At 60.7% G+C, this 25,403-nt stretch overlaps 2 protein-coding genes across 7 annotated transcripts; one reads left to right on the top strand and one right to left on the bottom strand.

Moving 5' to 3' along the window:
• Positions 1–516: 516 nt before the first annotated feature.
• On the bottom strand, positions 517–7,071 carry ZNF511 (zinc finger protein 511; the record flags this gene model as incomplete). 4 transcript variants are annotated; one of them, XM_082721597.1, is made up of 6 exons in its annotated part: positions 517–4,080; positions 4,892–5,041; positions 5,808–5,932; positions 6,126–6,327; positions 6,578–6,651; positions 6,880–7,071. In XM_082721597.1, 6 exons carry the CDS (start codon positions 7,030–7,032, stop codon positions 4,002–4,004), a joined length of 783 nt encoding a protein of 260 aa, XP_082577723.1. In that variant the 3' UTR covers positions 517–4,001. The 4 variants fall into 4 exon arrangements, with proteins under 4 accessions (XP_082577723.1, XP_082577724.1, XP_082577725.1 ...); XM_082721598.1 differs by having other exon boundaries at positions 5,835–5,932; positions 6,880–7,032; XM_082721599.1 differs by lacking the exon at positions 6,126–6,327 and having other exon boundaries at positions 6,880–7,032.
• TUBGCP2 (tubulin gamma complex component 2) lies at positions 7,041–25,401 on the top strand. Of its 3 annotated transcripts, none has more exons than XM_082721578.1 (18): positions 7,041–7,173; positions 9,556–9,738; positions 10,951–11,048; positions 11,827–12,000; positions 12,979–13,138; positions 15,226–15,433; positions 15,716–15,915; positions 16,322–16,511; positions 17,298–17,443; positions 18,929–19,109; positions 19,751–19,931; positions 20,782–20,954; positions 21,214–21,342; positions 21,614–21,734; positions 22,253–22,396; positions 22,887–23,015; positions 23,627–23,790; positions 25,001–25,401. In XM_082721578.1, the coding sequence occupies exons 7-18, from the start codon at positions 15,777–15,779 to the stop codon at positions 25,134–25,136; spliced, it is 1,833 nt and encodes a 610-aa protein (XP_082577704.1). In that variant the 5' UTR covers positions 7,041–7,173; positions 9,556–9,738; positions 10,951–11,048; positions 11,827–12,000; positions 12,979–13,138; positions 15,226–15,433; positions 15,716–15,776; the 3' UTR covers positions 25,137–25,401. The 3 variants fall into 3 exon arrangements, with proteins under 3 accessions (XP_082577704.1, XP_082577703.1, XP_082577705.1); XM_082721577.1 differs by having other exon boundaries at positions 10,920–11,048; XM_082721579.1 differs by having other exon boundaries at positions 7,096–7,173; positions 10,930–11,048.
• Positions 25,402–25,403: the final 2 nt, after the last annotated feature.

Below are 25,403 nucleotides of genomic sequence, written 5' to 3'. Positions count from 1 at the left end.
TGGGACTCACCTCCTCTTTCCCTGACCACTGCTTGCCAGCTGATTGCTCCACTGTTGTCAACAATGCCCTGAGCACAAATTCCTCTACAGACTAAGCCAATCAAGTTCTGGCTTCCTGGGTTTCAGAGGTCAGTGTTTCATATTTATTTGACCCCAGGAGGTTCCTCCCAATTTCCTTATTTCTGGGTTCTCTCCTATGAACTGGCCTCTGATCCAACCTTCATCTGGACTCTGCTCCCACCAGTCTTCACCACTATTTCACTGCTTTGAGAATGTCCTGGGGCTTGACATTTTTTGTTTTTAAAGAATCACTCTGAGGGGCACCTGGGTGGCACAGTCAGCTAAGCATCTGACTCTTGATTTCGGCTCGGGTTGTGATCTCAGGGTCATAGGACTGAGCCCCATGTTGGGTTCTGCACTCAGCACGGTATCTATTTAAGACTCTCTCTCCCTCCGCTTCTGCCCCTCCCTCCCAAAAATAAACAAATCTTAAAAAAAAAAAAAAAAGAACCACTATGAGCTCAAAGGCTTAAATATATTTGATCTGTTTCATTCAACTGCAATTGTGATTCTCACCGATGAGCAAGTCGCTGTGTCTCTGGACGGGGGCCCCTAGCTGAGCTGGCCCCTGAGTCTGACCTTAGCATCCTTTAATAACTTCCTTGACTCCTAAAAATGCATCCAGTCTTTTCAGTAATAACACTGATTTAACAATATACCCATATTGGAACATGTTAAGTATATGTAATGAGCATATTGCAATGCTTCTAATTCAAATTTAGGACTACAAGGCATCTATTAAGTTCATTGATCTTAAATCTGTAACTTCATTTTATAATGCCAAAAAAAAACTCAGTTCTCAATGCTATTTGAGCTGGTTTCAGTCTTTAGTCATTAAAAATTTTATTGAATAAAATGCCTTTTAAGGGAGCCTGTGTGGCTCAGTGGGTTAAAGCCTCTGCCTTCGGCTCAAGTCATGGTCTCAGGGTCCTGGGATCAAGCCCCACATCAGGCTCCCTGGTCAGCGGGGAGACTGCTTCTCTCTCTCCCTCTCCCTGCTTGTATTCCCTCTCTCGCTGTGTCTCTGTCAAATAATTAAAATCTTTAAAAAAAAGAAAGAAAAAAATGTGATGGACAAAAAGCTATGAAAATACAAGAAATTAGAAAAACAAAAAAGAACTAACAAAATCGAAGATGATAATTGTTGAAAATAAAATCTGAAAGAGTTTAACAGCAAATCTGATGTAACTGATAAGAAAAATTGTGTACTGGAAAGTAGGTCTGAAGAAATCGTCCAGAACGAAGCAAAGACCACAGGGGAATGGAAAATACGGAAGGGCTGGTGACAAGCACTGATGACTGCGGGGGAGGTCTGATGCATGCCTGGCTGGAGTTGGAGAAGGAGAAGAAACAGAGAATGTGGGAGAGGCAGCCTGTGAGGCAACAGGACCCCAGGCTCGCACAATGGAGGGAGGAGCCAGCAGCACACGGATGCAGTCCCTTCACCGTCTAGGGAGCCGCGGAAGAGCAAAGACAGAGACCAGGCTGAGCCCCTCTGAGGAATGGGGACAAAACTGGCTGCGGAACCCTCGGCAGCAGTGATGAGACCAACGCGACCCATACCCCACTTGCTTAGGGCAAAACCTGCCAACCAAGTGCTGTATTCCTGACCAAACCATCCTTCGAGAACAAGAACAGAACTTTCCCCGGCAAAGAGAATTGAGAACTTAGGACTGTGACCTTCACTAAAGGAAATTCTAAAGAGATTCATTAGGCAAAGGACAACCAAACAGGGGTCTGAGGCAAGAGGAAACACCCACAGAAGCAGGTGCGAACGACGGGGCCACAGCAGGACACTCCTGTGGGGACACAAGAGAGGACCCGGGCGCCAGTGTGCACCTCTCATCACGTACGCCCCACCAGACGGGGAGGTGAACTCCACACTCCCTGTACTGTTTGGGGGAAGGGAAGCAACACTGATTAACCTTGGATCCCAAGTACTCACATATTAAAATTTCTAAGATAAAACGAGCGCCTAACCTCCCAAATGTCAGAATGAGAATAGAAACCTACTCCATCTAAAGTAAGGCACAAAAAGAGAGAAGAAAAGGTGAGCCAAGGGGCACTGAGCTGACTCATGAGGTTCTTAGTATGATTTCGAGGAACTTGGCAACGGCTGAGGACATGGTGCCCCAGGACAGGAGCAAGGCCCAGTGCTCTGCTCCCGGCAGGCCTGAGCACCGCACACACTGATTAGGGACAAATGGGGTTACCCCAATGGGCTCCAGGCTCCCAAATAACGAAGTGTTGACTGTTTCATGTAAACTAAGCATAATAATCCCGTTTCCCACCAAAAATAGACAAATGCAGGCTCAGCATCTCCAAATACTTGCTGACGGCCTGTCCTGACGTCTGGCTGCCACGCACCCTGCAAACGAGCTCGTCATCAACGGGTCTGATCGAGTTTTCCCTGGACACTGGACCTGGAAACCACGCCCAGGTTTGGCAGCTCAGAAAAGCCAGGACAGACTGAAGGCGCAGCTTTCTGGGTGGGGCTGAAGCGAGGAACCCAGGCCAGTCCCAAGACTACACAACAGCCTCACAGGGGCCGACGCCGTGGACAACGGCCTTCCCCAGAATGAGCTGTGGTGGAAAGGCCAGAGACAACCAGGCCGTGCATGCGGCCGCGCAGGAGCTGGGGAAGGAAAGGTCTCGGAGGGGAGGTGGATGGAGACAGAATGGGAGTTTTGTGTTTGCGTTTTTCTCCATGTTGTGCTTTTCAAGAGCCAAAGAAGGGACTCTGGGGCAGCCCTGCCACATCGCCCCTAGCCACGGCTGGACACCGCCACCCCCCAACCCACGAAGTGTACACTAGGTCTCTTGCTGATGTTCCAGGACCTGTGCTTTAGGTTTTGGACTTTTCCCTTAAGTTAGAGCTTTTACTGCGTGAAACATCTGGTGTGACACGCCAGCCCTGACAGTCCCTTTGCCCCAGACTCCGGAGAGCGACGGGTGTGGCTCAGCAGGAGCTGGGGCAGCAGCCTCCAGGCCAGGAGAGCCACAGAGCCTGGAAAAGACAGGCTGGAGGTGCGACAGGAAGAAGCCCCACCCTCCTGCTGCTGGCTGACCCGGAGCCAGCCAGCGGCCAGCCCAGGTGTGGCCCAGGTGCACGCACGATGGGGACGGGGCCGTGGAGAGAGACCCCGCTGTTGGCCCCCCGCTCGGCCAGGCCCTGAGAGCCCCGACGGACGCCGCTGCTTCTGTTTGGGTGCTTCCAGAGCCACTTTCCCGATGGCGAACTTAGCTCATCTGTGAGAGCGTTCAACAACTCCAACCTGTTGCTGCCGGGCCCGACTGGCCAGGCACTAGAGCTCCGGCCAAAGCCCCCTCCCTCCTCTGCACCATCACAGTCTTTCCTTGGAGAAACCACCCCGGCCGCACTGCCCTCTGCGGCACCAGGCGCCCCTGCTGAGGCACACAAGCCGTCCCTGGTTCTCACCAGGCCCATCAGGTCCCATCACGGATGTGGTGGATGGGTGACCCAGGAGCCTCTCGCCAAGCCACGTGCTGCCCTCACCCCCCGGGGTCTGCCACTTCGTAAATCTTCCTGAGATGGAGCACGGAGAACAGATCAGCCTCGGGCAGCTCTCCCCTGTCCCCAGCCCAACAATGCACAGGTGATGACCGGAGACTGCCAGAGGCAAGGGTTTACGAGTTTACAAAGCTCAGCGTCCCAGACCTGCAGAGGGAAGCAGGATGGTGGCCCCCATTTCATTCCCCAGACCACGTGTTGGGGCCACTTCCGGAAACGGTGGGCCTGTCTGTGCTTCTGCGGTCACACGACGGTCCATCAAGGGACTGGCATCAAGGGTGGCAAAGGCCCAAGTTCTAGGGTGGCCGCACCAGAAGGCAAGAGAAGCCGCACCACGGACACTGCATCCTGCCAAAGGCAACTGCGCCCCGGGGTCTGCTGGGAGGCCTGTGGCTCTCTGTCCATATTGTCACTGGTGTTCCTTTCTTTTCTTGGTGCTTTTAAATCCTCGTGACGCACCTTGACCGAAACAGATGGTAGAAGGTATTCTGAAAAGGAAAAGAAGTCTTTGTGCTCAACATCGCAGTTTTTGCCAACAAAACACCCCACTCGTGGAAGCAGCGTCATGAGGACAAGCTCTTTCTGTTCTGGGGGCTCCCCCTCTTTCCCTTGGGGGACACTCAGCACGTGGGCCCTCCTTTTCCTGGGTGCCCTGTGCCCTGGCCTGGGGCAGCTCCTTCCTGCGGCTGGCCAGCTGCCATGGACCTGCTTCCTGAGGGACACCCTCCCAGGTAGCAGGATGCCTGCCTGGGACACCTGGCCAAGAGGGCCCCTGCTGCCAAGTTTTCAGGCCCAGGCTTCTCGCGATCCATCATCTGGAAGAAATCTGACCGCCAGGGGCCTCCGGGACCCACCTGCAGGCCCAAGTCGGGGTGGCTGCGGGAGGGCGGCAGAGGGACCCGAGCCCATCTTCCCGCCTGTTTGTGTTTGTTGGCTCTTTCCTTCTAACGTTTTCCCCAAAATGAGACTTGGAATCAAGTTTAAGCCCATAAGAGCACAATTACTATGAGGAAGACAGACGTGTAGATTGTAACTTAAGCAACGACGCCGATGTTCGTTCTGTCCCAGGGCAGGCCACCATACGAAGCAGAGGCGGCACCCTGCCTTCCTGACCTGACCTGACCCCGAGCGAGCACGAGAAGCGGGACGTTCAAGGAAGCACATCGCCAGGCTCGCAGCTGCTGCGGAAGGCAGCGCCGGCCCAGCGTCCGCTCCCCAGTGCGAACACTGCCCAGGCCCAGCACCACGGTCATAAAACACAGGCGCGGAGCTTGCTGCGGAGGGACGCCAGGCGCTGACCTGTGGCTGGACGTCCGCCGCTGGCCCACAGGTTCGGGGTGGGGGGCTGCGCGCTCGGGGCAGACTTCCATGGCGTCCCCTCCGGACTGCTCCTCGCCCTCCCCCAGAGCTTCGGCCGAGTCCTGGACGGCGGCCCCGGGCGTGGCTGGGCTGTGGAGACGGCAATGTGAGGGGCGGCCCCTGTGGCCTCTTCTTCCCTCACGCGCCCCCTCGCCACCAAAGTGCTCCTTTTCCCGCAGACACAGTTTCCAGCTACCCTGGTGCGGCGCGACTCCACCGCGGGACCGACGAGGCGCGACACCCGCCGCCAGCGCGCGGGCAACGGCTCCACGTCCACGAGCTCGGGGGCTGCCCTTCCTCTCCCGGACAGGAGCTCCGGGCCCCGCGGCGCCTGCGCTCCGGCACGGGCCTCTCACGCCCTCAACTCCAGGGCTCGGAGCGCTCCTCCCTGACCCTCCCCGACGCAGCGCTGCGCGGCTCTCCGGGCGCGGTCGCTCCCAAAGGGGGGCAACCGCACCCCCGAGGCTCCTCCGTGGCGCCCGCCCTCCCGCAATCCCCTTACTTTCCGGAGCCAAGTCCTGCCGACACACACCGGTCGGGGCAGACCTCAAGCGGCCCCGTCCCGGCGGCTCGGGAAAGAGGCAGCGGAGCAACGCGGCCCCGATCCCCGCGTGCGCCGGCGCGGGGGCCAGAGAGCTCTGCGGTCGAGTCAGCACCAGACCAAGAAAGTCGGGGTGTGCGGGGCCTCGCGGCCTGGGACGCGCTCCGGGAGGGGGAGGGCGGGTACGGCCGGAGCGGGAGACCGCGGGCGGCGCCGCGGAGACCCCAGTCCCTCCCAGCAGGGCAGCAGAACCTTCCCGGCGCGCGGAAGCCCTCGGGACCCCCAGGGCAGCGCGCCCGCGCCCGCCTCGCGCACCCTCCGCTCCTCTTCGGCCGGTCGAACCGGAAGTCCGCCGGGTACAGGTGCCGCCGCACCAGGTGCTCCTTCCGGTCTCCGCCGCTCCGGAACCTCTCCGCGCAGCCCTCCACCAGGCACTGGTACTGAAAACAGACGCCGTCACCCCGCCCTGGCCCTCGCCGTCCCCCGCGGCCCCTCGCCGTCCCCCCGCGGCCCCTCGCCTCGCCCCGGACCCCCGGGCCCTGGTCCCGAGGCAGACGGCCCGGCAGCAGCCGCCCCGCTCCCCACGCCCCAGCTGCCGGCACTCGGGCCAGCGGACGCGGACGCGGCCCCCACCATGTCCTGCCGCTCCGACAGGATCTGGAACAGCGAGTCGTGCCACTCCAGGATGTGGACGTCCAGCAGGTGGACGGACGGGAAGGCCCGTCCGCAGAAGGAGCAGACGTTTCTGTGCAGGGTGTGGTAGTGGTGCTCGTAGTTCTCCAGCGAGTCGAACACCTGGCAGCACCCCGCCGCCTGGCAGGTGAACTCGGGCACCCTGGCGAAGGAAGCCCCGCTGGACGGCCGCTCTGCGCCTGGCTAGGGCCTCCGGCTGCCGGGCCACACGCGCCTCCACGGAGCCTGACAAGGCTTTGAGGGTTCGTCCGCGATCCCAAACCCTAGTGTTCCCGACCAGCTGGGAGGCGGCCAGGCCCGACCACAGGGCAGAGGGCGGGGTACCAGGGCACCCGGGAGGGGCGGGCGGGGTCTGGGGCGGGGGGGGCGGTACTGGGCCCAGAGCCGCTCACCTGGGCCTCTCGGGCGACTCTGTCACCTGCGTGAGCACGTCCTGGAGGTAGAGGTGTCGCTGCACATCCCCGTCCTGCCGGACACACGTGTGGTGGCCGGGGCCGGGCGCGGCGGCACCGGGCCCCCTATCGGTCCCGCCCCGCAGGCCCACCCCTCCGGCTCCGCCCCGGCCGCAGGCTCCGCCCCCGCCCCGGCCGCAGGCTCCGCCCCCGCCCGTTGGTCCCGCCCTCCCACAGGCCCCGCCCCTCCCGCAGGCCCCGTCCCCGCCGACAACTGCCTTCTCTCTCCTTTGCTCACATACCTCGAAGAACTCGTGGTCCCGCGGGAAGCGCACCCGCCGCGCCGCGAAGTGGAAGGGCGGGGCCCCGGCCGCGGGGTCCCGCTCCACAGGCAGCGGCTTAGCCGCCCCGGGTGCCCCCAGCAGACGGGAGCGCAGCGCGGGTGGCAGCTGCATCGCTCTGCGCGCCGGCGGCCGCGCAGCCTGTCGGCCACCGTCCGCGGGCGGGGCGGGGCCGGAAGTGACGCGGGGCCGTTTCCGCTGTGGGCCTGCGCGGCGGGGCTTCGGCGGGCCGGGTCGGGACGCGCGGTACCCGCGGTGAGTCCGGCCGGGGGTGGCGGCGCCTGAGCCTGGGGGGCGGCGGGGCGGGCGCGGCCGTCGTTCCGTGCGCGTCCGCCCGGCGTGCGCAGCGCCTCCCCGCGCCGGCTGCCCGCGGCTCGGCCCTGGACCGCGCGCTGTCAGACCGCAGCCCGCGCGCTGGCGCCGCCCTGGCCGCGCGCCGTCCGGCGACCGTAGCGTCCGCACGCGGGACCTCGGGGTTCCCTTCCCGGCCCCGCACCCGCGACCGCCGCCCGGGGACGCCCGCGCTGTCCCTCCAGCCTCCCTGGGCGCAGCGCGTCCGCCTCCCGCGGGCAAGGCTGGGGCGGCCCCCAGGTCGTTCCGCCCCCTCGGCCCAGTGGCCCTCGCTTGGCCGGCCGGGCCCGCTCTGTCCGCCTGCCTTCCTGGCGTCCTGCGTCCGGCCCGCGCCCGAGACGAGCGGGGCTGTGCGCCGTGCGCGGTGTCCCCGGGGGACGTGAGGCGGGCGCGGCCCCCTGGAGCCTCTGCCTGGTTGGGGAGACGCGCGTCCGGCCGTGAGACGCTCCCCCTAGAGGGGTGGGGGCTGGGGGCCCTGGGCGGCGGGCGGGCGGCTCCGAGGCCGACCCCACGGCCCACCCGGATGGCCCCGCGTGGAGTGGGGCGCACGTGCTGCGGGTGGGCCGGGAGACGGGTTCGGCGTCCTCAGCCCGTGAGCACGTAGCTCTGAAGCGTAATTCTGCGGGGGCGGTGACCTCGCTTCGTTCTGGACCGAAAGGCTTGTGCCTGTGCGCCCCGTCGGCCCCTTCGCGGCCCGGAAGAGCTCTGGACGGACCGTTGCTCATCTCAGGAGAAGGCATTGAGAGTCTTGACTTTTTCTCACAAATGGTACAACGCTTTCCAGGCCCCTTGTGCAGTTGGCTCTGCGCCCTCCGCCGGGACCCGCTGCCGCTTCTCTCTGCCTCACTGGCTCCCGGGAGGCTCCCGGCCGGGCCCCTCCTGCTCCCCGCTGCAGGCTCACAGTGGGGAGGGCGTTCCGCTCGTCCCCCGCGCCTGTTTGGCGCCCAGCCGAGGAGCTCCGAGCGGCAGAAAGAGTGGGCCGTGGTGACCAGGTGCTCCTGAGCCGAGCTCAGTGGGCGCCGTTGGCGTTTGCGGCGATGCTTCTCTGGATGATGCCGTTCTCTGGCCTCCCGCCCACTAAATACCCAGAGCACCCTTCTGGTCGCTGTGATAACCAGAAGTGTCCCTTACGCACTTCCCGCCGTCCTCCTGGGAGGTCCTGCCCGCTGTCAGAAGCCGCAGATGGAATAAATAAATAAAATTAAAAAAAAAAAAAGAAGCCGCAGATGGTGCCAGAGCCGTCCACATCCCCACGGAGACCCGGCTTCCTTACCATCTTTGTGAGGAGGGCATGTCTGTGCTTGTATTTTTACCACAAACACAAGGTTTCCTGCAGAGAGTTCCTTCGGGTGGTCATTGCTCTGAAGGGCTCTCCCCCTGCTTGTACCTGCCGGACAGGTGTTTCTTTTTGGTGGGAAGCTGGTGTGCTTGCCATCTGGTGTGACGAAGGGTCTTCAGTCCAGCCAGTGCGGGACAACCCCCATTGCTGAGCGCCCCTCTTAGTGCTTGGATGAAACCGGATGCCCTTAGATTCGGAGAGGCCTCGGGGAAGTTGTGTGTCCTCTTTGCTGTCTTGCTTGTACGTTGCACTGCCTCGTTGGAGGTCCTCTGTGGTTGCTAAGGTACCTGGTGGTTTGGGATGCTGTCAGTTCCCAAACTCGGATCCAGGGTTCCTTTGTAAAACCAGCCGTTCTCCAGTAACGACATTTCCACGTGGTCAGCCCTTCATAATAAAAGCACGTTTGTTCCTGCTTCTCCAGTGACGACGCCACTGGAACTTACTGCATGTGGGCTCTTTGGTGCTTTCTAAGGGTGATTGTGTTGAAGCCCAGGGCACACAGCAGCTCTCTGGGTAGGAGTAATAGTCACCCCTTGTCAGGAGCCCAGAGAGGCCAAGTTCTTTGCCTGCAGCCCCACAGCTCAGAGCTGGCCAAAGCAGGTTCAGACTGGCTGGGACTCCACACCCCGTGCCCTGCTGTGCCTCCTGTCGGTGGCTGTGGTTACCATGACCAGAGTCGTAAGCGTGCGTGTTCGTGCTTAACTCTCCTGCTCTTATGTTTGGAGACGGCCTGGCTCTGGCCCGTGCTCCGTGTCTGTGCCACCAGACTAGAGCTTCACACTCTCGGTGTGGAGCTGCAAATCAGTGCTCGCTAGTTAGTTCGCACACGTGGCGTGCGTGCCCAGTCTCCTCTGCTAGATGCTCGGTGTTGAACTGGGGCCTCCTCGTCCTCACCAGACCTGTTAGCACAGTTTTGTTTTTATAAACAGCTTTCCTCTCACTTTTAGGAGAACGTGTTGTGATGTTTCAGAGCCAGAACTATGAGTGAATTTCGGATTCACCACGACGTCAATGAGCTGCTCAGCTTGCTGCGTGTCCATGGAGGGGACGGGGCTGAGGTCTATATCGACCTGCTACAGAAGAACAGGACACCCTATGTCACAACCACTGTGTCTGCACACAGTGCCAAGGTGGGTTCCGTCCCTGGTGCTGCGCTGGGCACCGGGCAAGCGGGGCCCCGTCCCGGTGGAGCTTGTGCACAGAGGTCACAGGTTCCCTGACGGAGCAGCCATAGCACCACCAGAGTCGACGGCCGACAGCACTCGTGGAAGGCTTTTCTTGGACCTCGTCCTCTGCTTAACTCAGTGCTTCGATGATTCCTCGTACAAGCTCTTGTCACCTACTCTGTTGTACAGATGAGTAATTGGGGGCTCGGGGAGAGTGCTGGGATGTCAGCCTGACCTCAGAACCCAGGGTCGGGGTCCCTGAGGAAGGAGACTCCTCTTCCTCTGGACGGAAAGGAAGCTCCTGGTGGCGCCTGGCTGGCTCAGTTTGTGGAGCAGCTGGATCTCGGGGTCACGAGTCCCACAGTGGGTGTAGAAATTACTTTAAAAAATTAAAAACTTGAAAAGAACAGGAAGCTCCTGGTATTAACTGTATTGAAGTCCCTTTAAAGCAGATTTTTCTATTTTTATTTAAATAATATATAATCGAAAATTATGGATTTCCAGTAAAGAGAATTTTTAAATTTATTTTAGAAACACTCTATGCTTCAGTTATTTAAATAGGTTAATAATGGCACCAGGATCATTAGGAAAATTTACTGAGCAGGCAGTGTTTGGGAACACAGAAGTGAATATAATTTATTACAAAGGGAACACCATAAATCAGTGAGCAGACATAACCCAGAGCCCATGCCTAATTCCAGAGGGAAGAGCACTGAACATATGAAGCAAGTGCATAAAAAAAAAATCCACGTGGCTGTTTCCTGATCTCAGGCTGAGGAAGCAGGAGGGAGCTACAGAGGACTGTGGGGCTAACAGCTTGTTGGGTTTAAGTCTTATTTCAGAGGTATGGGATCATTTAGCCTACCTAGTTACATGGTTTCAGTTTCTGTATTTAATTTTCTGGAAGTTTTTTTTTTTTAAGATTTTATGTATTTATTTGACAAGCAGGCAGAGAGAGAGAGTGGAGGGAAGCAGGCTCCCCGATGAGCAGAGAGCCCGATCCAGGGCTCGATCCCAGGACCCTGAGATCATGACCTGAGCTGAAGGCAGTGGCTTAACCCACTAAGCCCCGCAGGCGCCCCTCAGGAAGATTTTTAAAAGTTGTTTGCTATTGTCACTGAATCTCTCGTGTTTATGCTTTTGAGGTTAAAATAGCAGAATTTTCTCGTACTCCAGAAGATTTTCTAAAGAAGTATGATGAATTGAAATCTAAAAACACAAGGAACCTTGACCCACTGGTGTACCTGTTGTCAAAACTCACGGAAGACAGAGAGGTAACGGCCGTGTGGGCTCGCGTGGGGAGTGTCGGGCAAGGCGACTGTACGGGTTTCTGACGGAGCTCGTCTGGTGGGGTTGCTCCGATGGACACTCAGGAGATTTGCTCCGTCGACAGAACACCTCTGACGGCACATTTCTGCCCACGTGTAGCTTCTTTCCCTGCCTTGTGCCCTTCGACGTGACGTAGGAACGTGTCTGTGGAGCTTCAGAAGGGACAGTGACTCACGCTGGCAATAAACTTGAGAAGTAGTACAGCCGTTACCTCCCAGGATGGGAACCTTTATTTTTCATCATGTCCGATGTGTTTTCGTGTGTTGTGCAGCGGGCGTGTGCTGCTTTGACACTAAGAAAAGCACTTAGTGTCAAGGCCGGCGGAGCCACTGCACCCCCAAGCATCCAGGCAGGGGATTGGCCCTCTCCCGCTGCAGGCCCTAGGGCCTGTTCAGGGGTGCAGGGTGTGGCTAGGCCCATTTGACAGTCCGCGCTGGGGATGGACAAAGGGACGCGGTCTCGCTGCGGCCTGGGAGACTGGCAGAGTGTAGCGAAAGGACCATGCCCTTGGGTTAGGGTTAGGGTTAGGGTTTGGGAACTGGCTGTCGAGCGGCCTTGGTTCTCTTCTCCTGCGTTGGAGCTGTGGCACCTCGCAGCAGCAGATGCTGAGAGACGGGACTGCAGCTCCGGGGCTCACGGGGGTCCTGCTGTCCCTCCGCGTGGAGTCGGGAAGGAAGGGAGCCGGGGCTGGCCCGTGCGACGCACCGTCTTGTGTGTTTCCAGACGCTGCAGTATCTACAGCAGAACGCGAAGGAGCGCGCGGAGCTCGCTGCCAGTGCTGCGGGCGGCGCCGCCGGCTTCTGCGCCCCGGCCGCAGCCTCCAGGCTCTCGGCGCAGGAGCTGGAGGAGCTGAGGAAGCAGCTTGGCAGTGTGGCCGCAGGCTCCACGCCGCAGCAGGTACGGAGCCCCCGCCGCCCTTGTGGGGGACAGTCCTGGACCACAGGACTAGACGACAGTGCAGGAAGGTTCTGACCCACCAGGCTGTCGGGCTTGCCTGCTGGGGACCCTCGCAGGACCCTTGTGGGGACCCTGCTGGGGACCCTCGCGTGGCTCTCAGCCTCCGTTAATTGTGATTCTTCCTTTCCTTCAGTTAGTTTTTGACAGTTTGTTTTTCTAAGATTGTACTTAATAGATCATTTTCTCTACGCCGTTTTCTGTCTCTCCTACTTAAAAGCTGCTTCCTCCTGCTCTCCATTTCATGTCCTGCCCCAGCGCCTTGCTGTACGACCGTGAGGGTCTGAGCAGGGTCTCTGCTTGTCCGGTTCAGTGGCTCCGACAGGCACGACGGCCAGGGCTAGGTTAGGAGTGTCTTACGTCAGCACCCCAGGTGTCCTCACTCTGCTACCCTGTATGACAGATGAGCAAGTAGTTTGCACCCACCCTCTCTCTGGCCACCCTGGACCTGGAACTTCTGAAAGCTGGGTCCCTAGAACTGCCCTGGTCAGCCTCCAGTGGCCCGTCCCACAGGAGGACCACTGCTCTGGGCATGTGCTGCAGGGGCTGGCCTCTCCCCCTGGCCCCGAGGTGGGGGCCCCCTTCTCCAGTTGGCTGTGCCTGGGGCCTTGTCTCCACCCATCAGGTCAAGTCTAGACTCTGTGTCACCACGAAAAAGCCACCGAATCTATGTGTAGGTGTGCCAGGAAGGGTGCTCCTGGTGTCCCTGGAGGTCTTGCAGACTGAGAGCCTGAGGAGGGGTGGGGTCTCTGTCTTACAGCCCAAGCTTTGCACCATGATGGGCCTGGAGGGGCTCGTTTCTTCACGTCTGCGCTGAACCTTCACGTGCTGAGGATGGACTTCTCCCATGCCCTCGATGTCTGTTCTAAGTGTTGGTACTGAAAGTGTGTCTCTTTTTCTTTTTGAAAATATCCTCACCAGTCTCTGGAACTTACAAGAAAGCTGCTTCGAGATAAGCAGAACAAAAAAAATTCGGGCCAGCGCCTCCCGGTCTTTCCGCCATGGGTATACGAGAGGCCCACACTGGTTGGGGATTTCCTGACTGGCTCAGGCGTAAGCACAGACGCGGCTGTGCCTATAGGTACGTGATGTGCGTTTCCAATACCCAGGCGCCCTTGAGCAGCGCGGCACGCCGTCCTTCCGGAGTTCTGGTCCTTGGTAGCGCCAGCTCTTAGGTCCCCGCTGCCTCGGCGTGCCCCTTGCTCTCCTGCTCCCCCACCCTACCTGCCAAGTGCCTCCTTGGGGCTTGCTCTCGGGTCTTCCTCACTAATTTCCCTTTGCAGGGTGACCTCGTTGGTCTGTTGCCTCCGTGGCAATCCCAGATCTCTACCCTCAGGACGTCTCCCTGAACTTTGGTCTCCCGTGGGCATCTCTCTGTCGTGTGTGCCTGCAGTGGGGCTCCCGACCTTCCCGCTCATGTCTCCACTTTCACGTGGTGACTGGTGTCACAGTTCCCCGGGCCCGGAGCTGGGGCGGCACCTGTGTTTGCTTCCGCCTGCGCCGACCTGGTCCCAGTCCCCCACCTCCCTCTGCTGCTCTTGCCCAGACGCGGGCCTTCTGCTCTCACTGGCTTGGGGCTCAGCACCGCTCCAGAGCTCCCTATGGTAAAGGAAGGTCTGGATCTGCCCTGCCTGGTGCGGGGCTGTCTGCTGGATGTCGCTCCTGCACAATGCGGTGCAGCTGGTGTGGCTGAGCAGTGGGTGTCTGGTTCCCTCTCACTTGGCCCAGGTAGCCGGCGGCGTGGGGCCTCGCACCCAGCCCTGCTGAGTCATCACAGAGCTCATGGCTTTGAGCCTCCGGCCTGTGTCCCACAGGACCTGTCTGGTGACTCCCCTAGCGCTGGCGGACGGGCCTCCTGGCCACGCCTCACCGTGCAGTGTCCCTCACCCTGGCTCGCTCCCTTGTCCCTTCAGAGCTCAGCCTCCAGGCTGACTGTGCCGCCCGTGGCTGTTCCTTTCCTCAGCCTGTGACCTGGTCCTTTCTCATGTGCGGGCAGGGTGCTGGAGGGGCATGGTGGCGTCTGCCCCCAAGGCCAGGGGCCCTACCCCAAGGCCAGCTGACCTGGTGCTGTACCCCTCACCCCCCACTGAGAGCATCCACTGGGGCTCTAACTGGGGCGATGCTCAGATTTCAAGCGAGTGGTGGTGGGGCTTGGTGGCGATTCCTAGACAGCACCCCCGCGCTTGAGGAATAGGAAGCTGTACCTCACCACTTCATTCGGAGCCGTGAGTGAGCTTGTCCTGACAGCCGCCGGCGTCGGGAAGAGAGGACAGGGCTTGAAGTTCACGCGACCTGTGCCACGCACGGACAGGTGGCTGCTGGGTTCAGAGCCTGTGTCCTGCCGTCAGCAGGCTGGTGTGTGGGTGTGTGACGCCAGCGGAGCGGAACTTTTGTGAACTGACGTGGGGCAGTGCCGTCCAGAGCCACCAGGCCTGGGTTCTGGGATGCCGTGGGGCTGACGGGGCCACCCACTGGGCCAGCTGCGCGAGGCTGGGCTGCAAGGCAAGGGCGCAGAGACCCCTTCTGTCCCTGCCTCCTCTGGCTCCCACGCGTGGCGGTCTGTCCCAGCAGGTGCTCTGGAGGACGGCCGGTGTTGTCCTGGGGCTGTGAACCGAGAGGGGCAGGGAGCTGCTGGGGCCAGGAGGCCTTTGGCCAGCGGCCTTGGTTGATGGCATAGGACCGTCCTCAGTTAGATGGTGGTAAGGAAGCCGCCTCGTACAGCGCACACGTACTGGAAATTGTCACTGCTTTAAAGTCTTTGAAGACAGTCTCATCCCGTGGCAACCCAGACCTGTTAAGTTGTAACAAGTGTTGTAAGAACAGCTTACGTCAGAAATGCTTCTTAAATCCTTAACTTTATCCTCTTAAATGTCGAGCTTTTACTTGTGTCCGGAGGGTTTTATCTGCCTAGTGCAATGTGCCTAGTGGCAGATTGCCCAGGCCCCACCTGTCCTGTGCTCCTGGTGCTTTCCGAATCCCGGCCTTTGTGCCTCCCTGGGATGAGTCAGATCCCAGTGAACAGCCGGATTCTCGTGGCCGTGAGTGTTTGAGGGAATCACAGGGAAATCAGCAGAAGGTACCGGAGTAGGTGAGGTCAGGAGAAAGGCCAGGGGGAGTGAGGGGCCCTGGAAGCGAGACCGTGGCCCAGCTGGTATTTGCGGTCCACAGGCGCGCTGCCCCTGGCCTCCCAGGAGTCGGCCGTGGTGGAGGACCTGCTGTATGTGCTGGTGGGTGTGGACGGCAGGTACATCACCGCCCAGCCCCTCACCGGGAGGCAGAGCCGCACCTTCCTCGTGGACCCCAACCTCGACTTGTCCATCAGGGAGCTGGTGAACAGGGTCCTCCCGGTGGCTGCCAGTTACTCCACAGTGACCAGGTAGGCGCCCGACGGGCCCTGAGGCTGGACGCAGGCCTTCCTGGGCGCTCTTCACCCCGTGGTGCACACTTTGTGTTCGTGAGGGTCATTTGAATCCTCTTCTAGAAAGCGTCCTCATCTTGTTGTGACCGGTCTCGTGCCTGGGACGGTTCCGAAGGCCCTGGGGACGAGTGCGGGGCTGGTGTCTACGTGCTCGAGAGGGGAGGGGCTCAGAACACCTGACCTCATCGGAAAACGTAGCCTCCCCTGCTCAAGGGTCCCGGGTGCTCTTTTTCCTCCTAGGTTCATTGAAGAAAAGTCTTCCTTCGAGTACGGACAGGTGAACCACGCCTTGGCGGCCGCCATGAGAACCCTCGTGAAGGAGTACCTGATCCTGGTCACGCAGCTGGAGCAGCTGCAGAGGCAGGGCCTCCTGTCCCTCCAGAAGCTCTGGTTCTACATCCAGCCAGCCATGCGCACCGTCGACATCCTGGCCTCCCTCGGTACGTACCTGCCCCCATCTCGCCGCACCGGCCGGCCCTGGGAGGGACTTGGGGCAGCGGGCAGGCAGCGGGCGGGCATGGGTGGGCACGTTCTGTGGTGGAGTGGGCGGTGGCGTGTGAAGGGGAAACCCCCGGGCCAGGCTCGAGGCATCCATTTCTTCACCAAGGACACCAGGGTGTGAGGCCAAAGCCTGTATTGCTTCCTGTTTTAGTTTGTGGCAGGAAAACTCTGGAAGCTCTTCCTGATAAATGGTCATTAGTGATATCGAGCTTACGGTTTGAGTGTCTCCCACAGAAGGATCATCCACCCCTAGAAGGAGGTCCTGGTCTGTTGTCACGTAGCTGGGGCAGCCCTAGGCAGCCCTGGGCAGCCCTTCTCAGCTGACTGCTGCCTCCCTCCTGGCAGCCACCTCGGTGGATAAAGGCGAGTGTGTCGGGGGGTCCACCCTGAGCCTTCTCCACGACCGGAGCTTCAACTACACGGGCGACAGCCAGGCACAGGAGCTGTGCCTGTACCTCACCAAGGCTGCCAGTGTGCCGTACTTTGAGATTCTGGAAAAGTGGATCTATAGAGGGATAATCGATGACCCGTACAGGTAGGGCTCGCGGAGCCCGAGCGAGTCGGGTGTGACAGCCACGTGCAGCCACGCAGCCCAGAGAGCCTTCAGCACGCCGAGGGGCGCACCTGGCCTCCTGCCGTGGGCTTCTGTCCCGGCTGGTGAGGGCTCCTTCCCAGCCTGGGGGTTTCAGTGCATTCAAGGAGCCAGGCAGCTCGTGGACAACTCTGTCGCGTTGAGTACTGCTCACGTACTTTCAGAGTCCGGGCTAGAAGTACTGGTTTTCTGCTGCTGGTTCCGGTGACCGTCTGAGGGGAGGGCCTGACCGGGAACGTGTTTTGTTGTGTCTTTTTTTAAGATTTTATTTATTTGTCAGAGAGAGAGAGGGAGAGAGAGCAAGCACAGGCAGGTAGAGGCAGAGGGAGAAGCAGGCTCCCCACCGAGCAAGGAGCCCCATGTGGGACTCGATCCCAGGATGCTGGGATCACGACCTGAGCTGAAGGCAGCTGCTTAACCAACTGAGCCACCCAGGCATCCCAGGGAACGTGTTTTAAAACGAGCCCCGCTCAGTAAAGTCTGAAACAGGCATGAAGGGGTCGCACCCCTGCTGTCGCGAGCGGCTCGCCTGGTTTCGCACGGGAGGGAAGTGCAGCGGGAACCACACAGAGGTCAGCCTGCAGCCCAGGGGCCCTGAATTCCTCAGAGCCTCAGAGCCGGTGCGCAGCTGGGCACTGGCGGGCGACCCCGCTCATGGGCGTGGGACCTCCCAAGCCTGCTGGGCTGTCGCGCTCGGTTTGCCGCCTGAGAGCGTCCTGTGCTCGGCAGCGAGTTCATGGTGGAGGAGCATGAGCTTCGGAAGGAGAAGATCCAGGAGGACTACAACGACAAGTACTGGGACCAGAGGTACACCGTGGTGCAGCGGCAGATCCCCTCCTTCCTGCAGAAGATGGCCGGCAAGGTGCTCAGCACAGGTGAGTCCCGTGCCCCAGCCCGGTGCACCCTGGCCCTCTGTCCTGTGGCTCTGTCATGTCCCCGGTTGCAGGGCGGGTGCCCTGCTGTGCTCCGGGCTGGAACAGCCTCCGCAGGGCCTTCCTGCGCCTCGCCGTTGTCCTGTCCAACCCCTGTGGCTCTGGGCGCCGTTGTTTTGTTCTCTGGCCCTGGGAGGTTGTCTCACAGATGACTTTTCTCCACTACCTTGTTTCTAGAACTCTGTTACCATTGACAGGAAAATGTCTTTCCTGTTCCCAGCCGGCCCCAGACATGCGGCTTTTCAGCACTGACATCCAGCTCTCCTGCTGCCTGTGGACACCCGCTGGGTGTCCCGTGAATTCACCCAGTCCCGGCACGGACCACCCAGGGTCGGTGGGTGTGCGCTCCTCGGCCTCAGAGCTCAGGCTCTCAAGGCGGCCCCCGCGTCGACAGTGCCGGGTCCCTAGGCCACCTGCACGGCCATCTGATGTGGCTGCGCGTTGGAGGTTCCCGTGACGCCCCTGTGCAGGGTTACGATTTGCTAGGGCGGCTCACAGAACTCAGGGAAACACCGTGTTTTCTAGCTCACCGCGTTGTTAGCAAGGACGCGAGCGAGCGGCCCGGTGAAGAGCCGGGTGAAGAGGTCCGCGGGTCGGGATCTGGTGCCGAGTGCGGGAGCTCCTGCACGCCTGGCACCGGGGGCACCGCCGCGTGTGGATGTGTTCACCCCCCGGACATGCGCCTCGCCGCTCCGTGTAGGGCTTTAGGGAGGTTCCGCGACGCAGGCGCGTGTGAGGGAATCTTTGGCCGTTGGTGACTTGCTCCTCCTCCGGCCGCTCCCTTGCACCAGGGGGTGGGACCAGACCTCCAGCCTCTGGTCACAGGGTTGGGTCCCCGGCACGCAGTCCCCCTCCCCAGCTGTCCGGGGGCCGCCTGGAGTCACCTCACGGAGACAAACTAAGCTGCTCGGAATGCCTCCTGGGTCTCGAGGTCGCAAGGGTTGCTGGAGCTCGGTGCCAGCAGCGGGTCCGTGTCCTTGTGGGTCACTCATACACCACCACAGGAAAAGCGGTCAAGGACTTGGGCCTCAGTGGCCCAGCGGTGTTCCGGTCGCCATCACATGGGCTGGGAACCGGAGTTAGAAGCACAGAAGGGCTGAGGTACTAGACAGGCTTAAGCCAGGGACTTGGCGGTCAAGGAAGCTGTTGGAAGACGACCAAGAATCTCACTCTCCGAAAGCTTCTTGGAATTATTTCTGTGCTCTTTGTCAGAAAAGCCTGGCTGAGAGAGAGCCCGGCCCGTTACGGCACTTAGCGCTTCTGTCCTTCGTGGACATCAGCTGTGTTTCCCTGCCTTGTGTAAAGGGCTCTAGAACCGTGTTTCCAGGCCCCAGCTAGTATTGGGGTCGCAGTATCCGAGGTTCAGGCCTGTGGGTTAGTGTCTGTATATAGTGAAATGTTTTATCTCTTTTCTCCTTGTCTTTTCAGGAAAATACCTGAACGTAGTCAGAGAGTGTGGCCACGATGTCACCTGCCCAGTGGCCAAGGAGATCATCTACACTTTGAAGGAGCGAGCGTATGTTGAGCAGATTGAGAAGGCTTTTAACTACGCCAGCAAGGTCCTGCTGGCCTTCCTGATGGAGGAGAAGGAGCTCGTGGCGCACCTGAGGTCAGCTTCTCGCTCAGCTCGTGGAGCCCTCCCAGCGTCTGACTGAGGCCAGACACTTAGCGTCCCCGTTCTGTCACTGGAAACACGAGCATGCTGCCAGGTTGTCTTCAGCCTAAGAACCTTGCACATTTGTGACCCTGCTGCCTTGTTCCTGCGTCCCAAGAGGCTCAGGGAGGCCGTGTCTGCCAGTGTTACCTTGTCAGCGGTGGTCCAGCTTGACAGCCTTGCCCCCATGCAGGGCCACCAGCCCCTCCTGGGCAGTGTTTCTTGCCGTAGTTGGACACAGAGGTCCTTCACCCATGCCTAAGAGCTGTTCATTTCTGCTCTTTAGAAGCTGACCGCCGGTCTCCCCTTGCTGATGTACTTCTCTGGTCTATGGCCTTAGCCCCCTGAACGCACCTGATCTTGTCTGATCCAAGAAGCTGAGCAGGGTTGGGCCAGTTAGTACGGTCTGTGTACTTCTCCGTGGGGAGTGCTACGGGGCTGTGCGGCCCAAGCCCACCCATGCCCACCACATCGTCCAAACCGTGGGTGGTGGTGGGAGCCGTGTGTCTGCGCGCAGCTTTTCCTTGTCGGTCGCCTGTCGGTTTTCCCGAGTCTGGGCCGCTCCGCGTGACCTCCGGGCCCCACCTGCTCTTCAGGTCCATCAAGCGCTACTTCCTGATGGACCAGGGGGACTTCTTTGTGCACTTCATGGACCTCACCGAGGACGAGCTCAAGAAACCGGTGGACGACATCACACCCACCCGTCTGGAGGCGCTCCTGGAGCTGGCCCTGCGCATGAGCACGGCCAACACGGACCCCTTCAAGGATGATCTCAAGGTGGGCCAGGGGCTGGGGCCGGGGCAGCACCCTCAGACCCGCGGTCATGTGTCCAGAGAGGTGGAGCGGCCACCTGTGCAGGACAGCCGACATCAAACCCCGGGGGGACCTGGCTCCTGCCGGGGCTACCGCAGCTCCCCCTTGGGCAGCACGGGGTGAACCGAGCAGGCGTGCTCGCATGCAGCCGTCTTTGTCGGTGTAGTGCAGTGACGTGAACGCGTTTCCTTTTCACTAACGTTTCCTCCTTTTTGTAGCTTGCGTTATCGCGAGGCACACCCCGTGCTACAGCGCGTGAGACACGTGCTCGTCACCCGCGTCTGCGAGCCCTCCAGGCAGCCGTGGGCTGTTTGCCGTCGGGGTTGGGGAGGTCAGCAGACCCCCGCGGGTTTTCAGCTGAACCAACACGTTCAGTCAGCCACGACGTGCTGTGTAGTTCCTCGTTTACACCAGTGGGTAGCTTACAAATAACCTCTGCACTTCTCCTTTTTGGCTTTGGTGGAAGCAGCTGAGGCCTTCCTGGCAGACACTTGTTTCGTAAGCCGGCCTTCCAGAGGCAGGTCTGTACCAGAGGAAGCTGCGCCAGTCCTGGACTTGCTTCTCCAGCTCATGCGGCAGCTGGGCTGGAGCCACAGTCAGGACGCAGCACCTTTTTTTTTTTTTTTAAGATTTTATTTTTTTATCTGACAGAGATCACAAGTGGGCAGAGGCAGGCAGAGAGGGGGAAGCAGGCTCCCCTCTGAGGAGAGAGCCTGATGTGGGGCTCGATCCCAGGACCCTGAGACCATGACCTGAGCCTAAGGCAGAGGCTTAACCCAGGTGGGTGGCGACGCTTTTTTCTTTCTTTCTTAAGATCGATCTGATGCCTCATGACCTCATCACTCAGCTGCTGCGGGTTCTGGCCATCGAGACCAAGCAGGAGAAAGCGATGGTCCATGCTGACCCCACCGAGCTCACGCTGAGCGGCCTAGAGGCCTTCTCCTTCGACTACGTCGTCAAGTGGCCCCTGTCGCTGATTATCAATAGGTGAGCGTGAGTCCTTCGGGCGCTGGCTTCTGTGGACGTGCTTCCAGGCTTGCAGGGACGGCAGGGTTGTGTCTGCTCAGCAGCCCGCTGGGAGCGGCTATGCACGGTCACTCCTGCACAGGGTGGGCTGCCCGGCTCCTCGGGTACAGGACGGCATCAGTGGTGTCGGAGCCTCGGCCACCGTGTGCCGTGAGCATCACGATGTCCACGGCCAGCGGCGCCCGCCGACGCTCAGCATCCTGTGCCCCTCGTTTTGCAGGAAAGCGCTGACGCGCTACCAGATGCTCTTCCGGCACATGTTCTACTGCAAGCACGTGGAGCGGCAGCTCTGCACCGTCTGGATCAGCAACAAGGCCGCCAAGCAGTACTCGCCGCACTCTGCAAAGTGGTGCGTCCCTTGGCTCGCCGGACGCCCTGCCCACAGCTTTCGAATGGTGGCTTGGCACCGCCTGTAGCTTTTTGATCCGGGACAGGTTTCACACTGCAGCGCGGGGCCATGGCCCCCACAGTGGACGCTGGCTCGGTCCCTCTGCTGTCGGTCACCGGCTGGTGACAGCAGGTGCCATGTGTGGCTGTGTGGGCGCTCGGAGGAGGGGCCCCAACCACGGAGCAGGGGGCATGCGGCGGCTGCAGCAGGAACCGCCCTTGTGCTCACGCAGGTTTGCGGGCGCCTTCACCTTGCGGCAGCGGATGCTCAACTTCGTCCAGAACATTCAGTACTACATGATGTTTGAGGTGATGGAGCCCACCTGGCACATCCTGGAGAAAAACCTGAAATCTGTGAGTCTGAGCTTAACACGTCCCTAACACTGTACAGGCACTGCACCGACCAGGTCGCACCAAGTCGATTCTTGGAGGGACAGAGGGCCAGACGTTGGGGGGTGAGCGCTGTGCCTGCCCCAGGCTGGCCACGAGAGAGCAAAACCCTCCGCACACAGAAGGCGTTTCCTTAGGAACATGGCCTGCGTGTGTATGAGCCCGGCCACGAGTGTTGGGGGGCGGGGAACCTGGGGGCTGGGTTAGGGTTAGGGTTTCTGTGCCCCACCACAGCCCTGCACACTCCGGGCCTGTCGGCACGTCCCAGAAGCATGAAGGGACAGCAGCAGCGTTCCCTTCTTTCTGTGCTTAAGAGCCCAAACTCTGGACTTTCGGCAGCACGTTGAGCACCCAAAGCCATTGGGTCACGTAAGGAAAGGAAACGACACAGAAGCGTGCAGAGCCTCAGCCTGGCCCGTGGAGGGCTGGTCTCCTCGCAAAGTCATGCTGCGAGCGAAGGCGGGTGCTCTCTCTCCGCACAGGCGTCCAACATCGACGACGTCCTGGGCCACCACACGAGCTTCCTGGACAGCTGTCTGAAGGACTGCATGCTGACCAACCCCGAGCTGCTCCGCGTCTTCTCCAGACTCATGTCCGTCTGCGTCATGTTCACCAGCTGCATGCAGGTGCGCCACCCGCCGCGCGCAGGCCTGTGTCCCCGAGCGCTCCTCCACCGCCGGGGGCCCGGGGCCAGCAGCTGCCGCGGCTCCATCCTCAGCCCTGTGTGGGGCACCTGGCGTCTTCTTGTGCAGTTGCAGTTACTCGATTCAGTTACGAGTAGCTGCCTCAGAAAGTAAGTGTTGGGAGGCGGAGGGGGTGACGCGAGGCTCACCAGGGCTCTAGAGCCCGGGGGTCGAGCGAGAGCATGCGACATGGTAGCCAACCTCTGGGGCCAGGAGCCTGGGAAACCAGATCTGTCTGGGGCTCGCCGTCCTCAGAACCCTGTTGGCGAGCTCCCGGGCGGGCTCCCTCGGAAGCCATGTGGGCACACCACGGCTCCCTGAGTTCACATCTGCTGCCCCAGGTCTGCGGATGGTGCCTCGGCTGTGCGGCGGCACATACTTTACTCGGGCCGGGTTCCTTGAAACTAACTGCTGCGTTTCTTCTGACCCCAAGAGATTTACGCAGAGCATGAAGTTGGACGGCGAGCTGGGCCGGCTGATGCTGGAGCACGGCACGATGCTGGGGCCGCCCACGGAGGCCGAGCGGGCGGAGGAGCGTGCCCGGAAGGAGCTCGCTAGGAAGGTGTGCAGTGTCCGGCTCCGCCGCTGGCCCGCACTCTGTGTTCCTTTTGGTTAAAATAGGCTCATCCCAATCAGGTCCCGATCTCCAGACTTGTCCAAACCTCAGCTCGGCTGTGCGTGAGGGCGAGGCCACAGTTCCCCAGAGCAGGGCCCTGCCGGCGGCACAGTTGGAGCCCAGCCTTCACTAGAAGGGCCGGGTGTGTCCGCCGCCCCTGAGCAGATGCTGGGGATGCGGCCCCGCAGGGCCAGCGGCAGTTCCGGAGAGGTCCAGCCCCGTGCTCCCGGCCCACGCCCTTGTGCCGAGAGGGAGCCAGGAGACAGTGCTGCGGCCGCTGGAAAATCAGAGCCGCGCAAGGAACCCACGAGGGGCGTGGACTTGCTGTTTCCATGTGGTGGGAGCAGGGCAGGGCGCCCGCTGCCCGAACGGAGCGAGTCTCTGTGTCCCACGGCCTCAGGAAGTTTTATGTCCCCGTTAACTCTTATCACCTGAAAACTTGCCCAAATCCCTCCTATTTTCTTTGTTTTTTTAAGAAGGAGCGGGAGGGAAACCAAGCTGGAGGAGATAGGGCCAGGGTGGGACTAGGGCTCATGGTGTCGGACTGCGCCTTCCAGTATGTGGCTGAGCACGTGGACGCCCCCCAGCTGACCTCCAGCTTCGAGGCCACCATCAACAAGTTTGACAAGAACTTCTCAGCGCACCTGCTTGACCTTCTGGCCCGCCTGAGCCTCTACAGCACCAGCGACTGTGAGCACAGCATGGCCAGCGTCATCTCCAGGTGGGTGCGGGCGGCCTCCGCGCACCAACACGGACCGTCCTGTGTCCGCGCACTGCCATGGACCGTCCTGTGCCCGTCGGGCCGGGGGTCCCAGCCTCCCCCCACGCTGCCTGTGCCCCCCCACCGTTGCCTCAGGACCCCTCGGGAAGGAGTGACTGAAGCGGGGTCTGCTTGGGCGCAGCTTTGCCCCGCGCCTCCGTGCTGCTGCGGGTTGCCTGCGGTCACAGAGGCCTGTGCGGCTGCCGGTGGCCTGCAGCGAGAGGTCCGTGCGCGGCGGTTTGTGTTCAGGCGTGAGTGTGCACCGGCGTGCGCCCGGCTGCCCTATTAGTGCCCCGGCACCAGCCCCTGTCTGTGTGCTGGACTGGGTCAGCCTCACCCAACACTTGGCTCCCTGAGCCAGGACCCAGGGTGCTCGCCGGGCTCCCCCCAGCTCCCAGCCCTGGGCCGTGCACAGCAGCGGCATCACCCCGTTTTCAGAAGAGCGGCCCGGAGGTGGGCGAGGACGGGGCCTGCGGTGCCTTCCAGGCCAGGAGGTCACTGGGGGCACACAGTGGGGGTCATGGCAGTGCTTGTTACAGCCTGCAGGTTTGGGCTCTTTGGACTGGGTGGGTCTTGTCGCCACTCTCAGGAGCTGTAACAGAGCGTTCCTGTTGACCCTGGGAGGGGCCCATCGGGGAAGACAGTGTAGGAACGGTGGGGACAGGTGCAGGGGGCCAGCAAGCGGGTCAGCCAGTCTGTGGTTCTGGGGCCAGCAGGCTCCCATGGCCTGTGGAGCCTGGCAGTATCCTGGATGCCTCGCTCTGCAGATGCCCCGCTCTGATAACCAGGGGCCGGGGGCGTTGTCTGCCTGGGAAGTTGTCAGGCGTCGTCTGATGTCCTAAGTACACGGCCTGGGAGGTGCCCACAGCCTGAGGCCCCGTCAGGCCCCTGTGCCAGGCAACGCCAGCCCCAACATCCAGGGCCGGGGGGGGGGGGTGGGATGAGTACTCTGCTGGAAGTACTTCTCCCTGCACCTCTAACGAGGGGTTCTCGTGTTGCGTGTGTGTGTACGTTCTGATGTCAGTACTGCTTGAACGCGGAAGGCTGTGTGGGTGGGTGTCCCTCGCACCTGGTGCAGAGCCGACCCTCTGCCTGTGGGGGGGTTGGGTGGCCTGGCACGGCTCTGCAGGGCACCCAGCCGGCATGGCAGCCCCGCCCTCTCCTCCCGCAGACTGGACTTCAATGGTTTCTACACGGAGCGTCTCGAGCGTCTGTCCGCAGAGAGAAGCCAGAAGGCAGCCCCCCAGGTGCCCGTCCCACGGGGCCCCCCGGCATCAGCACCCAGGGTCGCTGTCCCTGCACAGTGAGGCCTCCGGTGCTCTGAAGAAATGAGTTTGGAAGCTTTTACTTGAATATCGCCAAATCACCTGTTTCTGTTTAAACATAAAGTTTGAATGTTGTCCCTGCCGTGCTGGCCTCGGGTCCCATGGTCCTGGGTTCTGCTGGCAGCAGCTGCCCAGACCTGGGTAGGGGCGGGGGTCTCCACAGCTGTGCCCCTCTGTGAGCTGTGTCAGTTGAGCGGGGCCGCTTTTTAAAATGTTTTTCTTCTCAAATAAAGACAAAGTGAAAACATA

Source organism: Mustela nivalis (genome assembly GCF_964662115.1).
Source record: "Mustela nivalis genome assembly, chromosome: 2".
Classification (NCBI taxonomy): domain Eukaryota; kingdom Metazoa; phylum Chordata; class Mammalia; order Carnivora; family Mustelidae; genus Mustela; species Mustela nivalis.
This window is presented reverse-complemented; position numbering and strand designations above follow the sequence as displayed.